We start from the raw sequence: 9,851 nt of genomic DNA on the forward strand, positions 1-9,851 counted from the left end.
TTGGGGGGGGTGGGGGGGGGGGGGGGTAGGAACAAGGTATTTAGTCGTGAATGGGATCTGAAGAAGCGGTCATGAATAAGGTGGAAATGGGAAATGCAGCCATGAATGGGAGGGGCTGTGCAACCATGAGCAGGGAGGTAGAGGGGGTGTTCAGGGTCTGTGGCTGTGAATAGAGGTAGGGTTGAGAAGTGTGACCACAAACGAGAGGTGGAAGAGGGTTGGAAAACAGGGATTCAGCTGTGAATAAGACCTCAAAGAATGCAGCCAGGAATGAGGAGGGGGTGGTACTGCCATAAATGAGGAGGTGGGAGAGTTGGCGGATGTGTCTGTGAATGGAAAGGGGTGAGGGGGCACAGGGCATTCACCCACGAAGGCAGAGAGACAGAGAGAGAGAGAGAGAGAGAAAGAGAGAGGAGGTCTAGGGATACAGAAGCAAGAATAGCTTCATGAAGAGGAAAGTGGCCCACAACGGCAGAAGAGTGACAGTGTCATAGAGTCATACAGCACAAAACAGATCCTTCACTTCAACCAGTCCATACCAACTATAATCCCAAACTAAACTAGTCCCACCTTCCTGAACCTGGCTCATATCCCTCCAAACATGTCTTATTCATGTACCTATCCAATTGTCTTTTAAATATTGAAACTGTACCCACATCCATCATTTCCACTGGAAGTTCATTCTATATACGAACCATTTTCTGTTCCTCATGTATTTTTAAAATCTTTCTCCTCTCACCTTAAAAATATGTCCCCTAGTCTTCAAATTACCAACCTGAGGGAAAAGACACCTGCCATTCACCTTATCTATACTCTTCGTGATTTTATAAACATCTATAAGGTCACCTCTCAACCTCCCACACTCCAGTCAAAAAAGTCCTAGCTCATCCAGCCTCTCCTTTTAACTGAAACCCTCCATTCTCCGCAACATCTTGGTAAATCTTTTATGAACTCTGTCCAACTTAATAATATCCTTTCTATAGCAGGGTGAACAGAACTGGACGCAATGCTCCAGAAGAGGACTGTTGTTGTTAGCAGTCTCCAGGCAGTCAGGCTGGGGAGAACTCCTGAGATGTTTAGAAAACAATAAGAAGAAGGTTCCAGAAGCAGAAGACTGTGGGGTGTTATAGATGAAGACAACTTACAATGCGGATGAAGACACAAGTTTAAGGAACGAATGTTAAATTCTAAGAGAGCTAGAGTTTTAAAGATCTTGAGAGAGATGTTGACTGAAGAAAATAGCATCTAGTGAATGTACAGGAATTAGTTCAAAAGAGATTGATTACAGCTAGGCTAGCTGAGCAAGAAGATTTAAAGTGGAGATAGGAATGTCTTTTCAGTAAAGTTTGAGCATCTATAAAGCATAGCTTGCTTAATAGGAATGAATGTTTCTTACTGACATTTGTACTGTAATTCTTCCAATAATTCTAGTTTACTGTCATATGAATTGTGTTTTCTGTTGTGTAACAAACCTTTCTGTTATTTTGTTAATAGTAGATTAACAGACTCTTGTGAATATAGTTTAATGATTCACCTCACACTGAACAAAAAGAACAAAACTTATATTCTACCAAGTCCAGTTTTACTGGAGGACCTGACTTGTCCAGCTGGTTTCTAACAATACAGAAAAAGAATATGGTTATTAGAAATGATGGTCATCTGTAGAAAGTAGTTCTATATTCAAGAAAGATAGATTAAATGTACATAGATGATTAGATTCAATATTATTGCAACTCTCTTTCCACTCTCATACTAATAAAGCCTTAAGGTCACATTTCCTTTGAAATTTAGTCACTCCTTAGAATGTTGCAAATGTTTAAAATGATTGGTACACTGTTCACTCTTCAGCAACTTAAGCATGATTTGCTCAAAGTCTAGATTAATTTTCTAGTTCCCTTATGCAACTGATTATAAATTTAAATCTAATGATTTGTAGTTTTCTAAAGATAGAAATCTGAAAACATAAGAGAATAGATCTAATACAGCATTATCTCAAACATGCCTGGAAAGTAATTACCAAGTAATCATTACCCTAAAACATATCTCATTACTTCACTGAGAGGATCAGAATATCTCATTATGTTCAGCAAAATGGCAATCTTCTCCCATCTTCCCTAACAGTATTAATCTTATTGCTGAATTTCATTTTACAGCAGATGCTTTATTCCCATATGCTACTTGCTTCTAGTCAGTGTTTGAAATGTACATACTTATAATTGTATTAATGGATAGATTTGAAAATGGAATACAAAAAATGTATACATATAATGAGACTTCATCACCTTTTCTGAATGCTATAGAAAGATTCTGCACTTGCAAAACTCTAAACAGTGCCAAGCATTGCAATTAAATAACATTTGTTTAATAACATTGAGTGTGTGAAGAATTGCACTGACAGCAGACATAGGATTGTCAGTCTGGATTGTAGTAGAGTGTCATTGTACAGATTGGAATCTTTATATATTAATACACAGGCTCTGTTCTTTGCCGAGTGAAAGAACATAGCCACTCTGCCTGCCTCAACTCAATAATGTAGGTAGGAGATTGAAATAACTGCACAGAGGCCAGTATCCCATCAAGAGGTCACTCCTTATTTATATGTGCACAGTATACTAGCCGTGGCCAGCCAGCTCGGAGTCAGTCCATGAACTGAAGAGAGTCTGAATCGTCTGTTTATATCTGTCAGCCAGGGCTTCCTGATTAGTCCAAGTTAACAACCCCACTCAAGGATCTCACAGTCAACAAGGTCTACTTGGTTCAAATCACTACATAAATACTCTCCGGTTCATTGGCCTGTACAATACTTTGACCAATCACAGTCAATCTGATTGGTTTAAAATTTGAAGAAAGCTTGACAATTAACTGGCAGTCATCATCTAAATGATGTATTCTCCATGGCAACACCTCCAACAACCAGAGTCCTCTTGCCACAGTACAAATGTTGTTTTCCCTTTACATTGGTATTTCTTCCAAATTGTCTTGATGAGTGTAAAATGAAAAACTTCCACAAAAAGTGATTAATTTTCAGAAATGTTCTATATGTAATTAACAAAGGCAAATGTATTTCCAAGTACAAACGCCATTACTCCCCATTTTTGCAAGCATTCCATAAAGTTCACAAAGAATTGAACTGAATGATCGACTCTGAGGGATAAATCTAATCTAATGGTCCATAAAACATTGTTAATGGACATTGCCACAGTCTAACAGTTTACATCCTGTGGGGATTACACTGACTCTATAATACTTATTAAAATAATGTGCTGACTTTCAAACTTGTCAACATGTAAGACTGTAATATAATATATTATAAAGAGCCTATATTTCAAAATCCAGAGCCAGCTAGCCAAAGGAAAACAGTGTTATCCTTGCAAAACTTGTTTTATTATGGATACAGTAACTGATGTAGCATGCAAAAATCTGATGGTTAAAGGACAAAAATGTGATGATTGTATAAACTCCCAAGTCCAATGTAACCACATTTGAAAACCGATACTGCAACAGATTGTATCTCTTTTTAGTAAAATTGCTAGGTTTGCATTCAAGTTATCTAAAAATGAAATCTCAATTGAGACCCAGTGAGGGTTAAGAATAATGCAAGTTATTTTGATTCGGGGACAGTGTCTCAATATAGTTGTATTCACATTTTATTTAATTAACAAGTAAAATTACACATAAAATTCTATTAATTATACAAAAATAGTCACTCTAGACAACATACTCATTTATTTGGTGTTCTATAACAGATTATGCAATAATTCTACAAGTTCTTGTACTATACTTTCACTTGATCATTGTATAAGGAATTGGTTCTGAAATGATTAATGCTTCAACCATTTTGGTGATTTCATAAGGACTTGAGTGAGGAAAAGCTACAACAACTCTGAAAGGAGACAAAACAGACCTGAAACAAAACATCGTAGTCTCCTCATAGTCTTTGCAATAATGCCTAGCTTACCAATATAACTCATATTCAATTGCTATCATACAATAAACTACATCTTGCTGAAGACAAGAGGCTTTCCTCATTAGACCATCTAGTGATTTCCCTCTACCACACTTGACAAAGTAGCCTCTGAAAGAGGATAGCGGCAGTAGTAAATCTACCTTATGACTAAAATTCCAGCTAAGCTGGTTGTCATTGACTATCGATGACTACATCAATGGATTCCCATTTTCTAACATTTAATCTCAACAAGTGTACTCTACATCACTCAACAAAGAGCAAATGTGAATAAAAACCAAATATCATGATTGTCAAAAAGCTGTAGCTCAAAAATTGGCAGTCAACAACTGGCACAAATAAAATATAGAAAGCAGCAAAGTTAAAAGGTTTTCAATTTCTAATTTTCTACAAGCTTGATGCCAAAAGATTATATAAAAGCAAAACTGAAAGTTGCAAATAAATGATTTTTTTGTAATATCCATGGTTAAACTTTAGCTCACATCTACACAATAGTAGGTCAGCCATAGGATGTTCATGGTGACTCAGATGATATTTTGTTTTAAAATGCCAGGAATTTTCATAGCATGATAGCATTTGGGATCATCTAAAATACTGAAATCTTTCTGGTCTGGATTAAAGATAAACTCAGGACCATCAGAAGTTAACCATTTATTTAGTCAGGAAATACTGGAGCTTTGAAGCATTCTGCACTTTAAGATGGCAATCCATCTGTACCAGTGAGCAATTCCCAGCATGAGACATCTGTGCTTGTTCAACAGCAACTTACAAAATTATCTTCCTATTTGTTTTAATGGAAGCAAACAAAAAACATTAATGTACCATCTCCAAAAATATCAAGTGAATTCACATTTCTTCCCATTTATACACATCAGAAGACAGCCAGATGTGAATTAACATGTTTATTGTCCTGGAATCTTCAGCCGTGTATTTGCTCAGAAGGAATAAAATCCTTGCCAATAATTAGGCAAACTTGTCAAAGGATCTGGAAGAGGAGTATCAGAATCCTGTCTTGGTCACATTATTTGACAAAGGTATAACTAAGTAAATATTTCAATAATCCCAGTTGTTTGAGTTCTGGTGGAAACAATCCAAAGGCAAGGTAACAATTAGTAAAGTTGATCTCTTTACAGGATTCTTACATATTGCCTACAAAAGCCCTTCAGAAAAAAAGTTCAGATATTGTTCCAATTGATTCTAAACATTGACTCTGCTTTCTCCCCACACTTGCTATAGGACCTGTTGAGTTTCTCAAGCAATTTCTGTTTTTGTCCCAGCTGCTGTTCTGTAAAGGAAATCTTCCATAATTTCCTAACTTACAGAGAACATACATAAATGATATTGTCCTAACAATTTGTTTCATGTTCGTTTTGTATTACGATAGAGAATAGTAAAATGAATGAGATTAGTTCTGGTAAAAGGTCATCTACCTGAAATGTGTCTCTGTTTCTCTTCATTGAGATTACCTGACTGCTGATTTTTTTTGTTGTTTTTTTTTCAGATTTCCAACAATTACAGTGTTTTGCTTTTGTAAAGGACTGATAACCTATAATTTTTTTTTAATTCATCATTTTATCACAACTGTGGAGTACCTTGCCATTTGTGGTATTCAGTTTATTACAGAATAATATTTAATAAATTGACCTAATAATCCACTCTAAACAATCTATTCACCAACTATAACGGATTAAATTATAATCAGAAGTCTTCTGTTGTGTGTCAAGGTATATTAACAAAGTGAGATTTGGGGATATGTAAAACTTCTTGAATTATTAGCTACTTGCATTGTTTTAAGATGTTGAGACTTTATTGTTGTGAATGTAATCATTGCACCAAACCTCTATAGACACATATTTAAATTTCCAATGTCAGAATGTGATTAATATTGGAATGACAGAATGCGCTAAGATTGATTGGAGCTATTAATAAAGAAACATGTATTGATACAGACAGAAAAATAAAACCTGGAATTAACAGGTAAACATATGAAGCAAAACACATAAATTTGTTTATGTGGAGATTTTTTTTGTATTTCACTTTACATAGAAATGATGACACAATAGAAGATCATTGGGTCCAACGATCTTTGACTGAAACCATCTACTTAAATCCCATTTCTCTGCGCATTTCCTGTGTTTGTAAAAAATACTTTTGTCCCTCTCAAATATTTAATCAATGCCCTTTTAAATTATGTTATTGCTTCAGCTCTGCTATGTTTGTGTAGTAAAGGAGTTGATGTTTTAATAAACCTCTGATCTTCAAATTTATTATTTCAATATTTTTGATAATCCTGAATGTTAGGCTCTATTGCTACTAATTGCCAATCAATGAAAACTATAATTCACCAGTTACGTTCTCAAAATATTTTATTGTTTTGAAAGGCTGTGAATTCAAATGTCTCCCTCTCCTCCTTCATCTTCTCTGTTCCAGCATTCTTTTAGTTCCAATTTCTTCTTAATAATCAGGATACTGCAAACAATCCCGCAAGTATGACCCATATCAGACCCTCTTATGTGACCATGGGATAAACAGGAATAAAATGGGAACTGCAAATAACCATAGTCAACAGCAATAAGGAGGAAGTACAGAAACAAAAGGCACAGAACCAAGGTTAAAAGAAGCCCAAGTTCTGCAGGGTTACCAGTTCAACCGGTAAAAAGCCAAAACAAATGTTTTTTCTTTCAAAACTACATGCTATTCTGCCTTTTTTATGTTAAATACTGTAGATGCTGGAAATCTGAAATGAAAACAGAAAATGCTGCAAATACCCATAAGATCTTGGACACCATCCCTGATCTCTTTGGTTAATTTAACCTTGGGGTGGCACAGTGATGAGCACTTCTGCCTCACAGCACCAGTGTCCTGGGTTCAATTCCACTCTTGGGTGATTGGCTATGTGGAGTTTATGTGGCCTCCTTCCATATGCATGCTTCAGTTTCCCCCTACACTCCAAAGATATGCAGGCCAGACGGATTATATGGATGGGGTGGGTCACCAATCAGGGATCAGTGAGGTCTTGATGGGCCAGATGCCTGCTTCTGCAATCTATAGGGATTCTATTCTAATTTTCTAACATACCTGTTCAGAGATGTTACTACATACTTGTGGAGCAGGTGGAACTTGAACCTGGTGTTTCTTGGTCCAGGGTAGGGACAGTATTACTAAGCCACAGGAAGATCCCCATTCTTTCCCTGCTAGCACTGTGGATTTACAGGTATCTACTGCACATGGTTCGAGGAGATTGCTCAGCACCACCTTCTGCACAGCAGTAGAGACATGTAAGAAATGCTGGTCTTGCCAGTGTTAGCCACATCTCAGGTAAGAGTGAGACATCAGGAGAGTGTGTGACCTGGGAGATCATTGACTTGAAACATTCACCTTTGTTTCTCTTTCCACAGATGCCCGCCAGATGTCCCGAGCACTTCCAGCATTTTTGTGTTTTTAAAATAGTCCATTTTGGATTGTGTTGTACCACAGCTCAGAATCAACAGTGCATTGTCACTGAGTTGATGACTGAGCTGGTGCCCTGCGTCTGGCTGGCTTTGGGAAGCGATGTGGAGATTGTGCTAGGGTACATTTCAATGAGTTTGGCGGGATTCATAGCTGGATACTTCTCATACCTTTCCATTCAAAGAATTCAGGAGTGCTCCTGCCGATTATAAGTGTTCGGATCAGATTCCCAATGTGATGTAGATGCTTGATATCGCACAGCTGGAATAAGCCCAGCAGGTAGTTTGTTTTGGTCCAACGCTTGGAGCCAGTAAACCACTCCCAGGCGCTGGTCACATAGTTGTGCAAATCCAGCTTGTTCAGGGAGCGGTCTGAGCTCAGGGTGCTGAAGTCCTCGGGCAGGCTGGGGTTAGCAGACGAGCGGGAGTGGGTGAAGTCTTTGCTGAGGGTGGGCTGCAGGAGCCTGTTGAGCTGCAGCAGGAGATCCAGGCTGTCAACCCTGCGGACCAGCCCGATGAGGAACTGCTGCTTGGTGATGTCCCCAGCTCGCAGGAACCACTGCTTGGTGGAGGCTAGCCTGCGCTGCAGCGTGCAGGTATAGCAGGAGCCGCAGCGAGGGGCCGAACAGTCGGTCCGGCAGGTCAGCGTGGATGGGGCGTGAAAGTTGAACTCAGTCATTTTACCCGCTGCGTCCAGATCATGCATTTTCTCACTCAGAGTTGCTCAGAAAGTCTTCCAGTTAAGGTTGGCTCCTTGCTCGAGTGTTTGTTTTGTTTTGTCTTGCCTCGGCTCGATCCTTCTCTCCAGTGTATCTCTCCCGGTTGCCAGGCAGCAGGGACTCTGCCACGTAAACTCAGAGGCTTCCTGAGCAGAGCTCAGTCTATGTGACTGGCGTCACTATCATTGGAATCAGAGAGAACTGACAGCACAGAGGGTATCCCACTGACTCTGGACAATCCCTAAAGGGCTTGGTCACGGAATATACTGAAAGTCACCTCCTCTGACTGGGCAGCCTGAAACTCGGGGTCCGACCCAGTTTCCAAGTGGACCATAGAGAGAGCTATCGGTTTTACATGGTGAGGGATCTGGAGGAATGGAGAGAGAGAGTGGTGATGATTTGAAATTGACTGCCTAGTAGGGCAGTGGAAGCAGAGACAATGAATGGTTTCTAAAGGACATTGGCTGGACAGTTGAGGGAACTATAACCTCAGGGGATGGAACAGGGGACGAGGACCGACTGGTGCTCTGCTCTTTTACATAAGAGATTATTCAGGTTTGATTACACACAAAAACAAATCAAACCAAGGACAGAAATCCAAAGGATTAGAAATGAAATTTGTCAAAATCAAATCAAAATAACATTCTCCAGGATAACGATGCACCCCAACCCCGATGATACCCTCCCGGGTCTCTAAGAATGTCTGGACACTGCTGCTCCATCTCAGATATAGCCACGTAAGGGGGGCAGACAGTTGGGTATTACAGAAGCATACAGTGCAGAAGAGGTCTTTTGGCCCATCATGTCAAAAATATACTACTACCTACACCAGTCCCATACTCCCATACTGGGCCCATAGCCTTGAATGTTATGCTGCCAGTGTTATGGCATGGTACTACTAACCTCCAGCTCATGGCCTGCACTCAGAACCCTTCTTGGATACTCTGGATTGGGTTGGCCTTTTCAGAGTTAGCATGGACTCGGTAGATCAAATGGCCATCTTCTGTGCTGTAATCATTCCATTCCTGAGTTGAGGAATATTGTGGAGTAAGTGAGGACTGCAGATCCGAGGAGCAGGAGAATTGACGTTTCGGGCATAAGCCCTTATTCAGGAATTCCTGAAGAAGGGCTAATGCCCGAAACGTTGATTCTCCTGCTCCTCAGATGCTGCCTGGCCTGCTGTGTTTTTCCAGCACCACATTTTTCAACTTGAGGAATATTGTCTTTGCCTCAAGTATTGCAAATCCAGGGAGCTGTAGATGCCCAGTTGTTGAGTACGTACAAGGTCAAGGTTGATCTAAACATATCAATTAGGAGCAGAACTAGGCCATTCAGGCCCTCAAAGTTTCGCTGCCATTTAATAAGATCATGATGATCTGGTCACTCCACGTTCCCTACTACCCCCGATAAACCTTTCACTCCCTTGCTTAAAATGAATCCATCTCCCTCTGATTAACAACGTTCTAACATTCTGCTTCTGCCATCTATTCAGAAAGTGGGTTTCAAAGACTCAAAACAATCTGTGAGAAAAAAAATTACATCATCACTGTTTTAAATGAACAATGCCTTATTCTGAAGCAGAGACCATTGGAAGCATCATTTCTACATCCATTCTATCAAGCTCCCTCAGGATCTTAAATGTTTCAATCAAGTCATCGCTTATTTTTCTGTCTCCAATGAATTCAAACCTAGCCTGTCCAACTGATCCTTCTATGCCAA

The 9,851-nt window shown here is 39.4% G+C and overlaps 1 protein-coding gene across 1 annotated transcript in view; it reads right to left on the bottom strand.

The window, feature by feature from the left end:
- The window catches only part of fbxw10 (F-box and WD repeat domain containing 10), a 64,459-nt gene extending 56,174 nt beyond the window's left edge, over positions 1-8,285 (bottom strand). Inside the window, exon 1 of the mRNA XM_043715223.1 lies at positions 7,585-8,285. Within this exon, the coding sequence (XP_043571158.1) occupies positions 7,585-8,119 (535 nt within the window). The 5' untranslated portion in view covers positions 8,120-8,285. The remainder of the gene's footprint in view (positions 1-7,584) is intronic.
- Positions 8,286-9,851: the final 1,566 nt, after the last annotated feature.

This window comes from Chiloscyllium plagiosum, chromosome 24 (genome assembly GCF_004010195.1).
Source record: "Chiloscyllium plagiosum isolate BGI_BamShark_2017 chromosome 24, ASM401019v2, whole genome shotgun sequence".
NCBI classification, from domain to species: Eukaryota; Metazoa; Chordata; class Chondrichthyes; order Orectolobiformes; family Hemiscylliidae; genus Chiloscyllium; species Chiloscyllium plagiosum.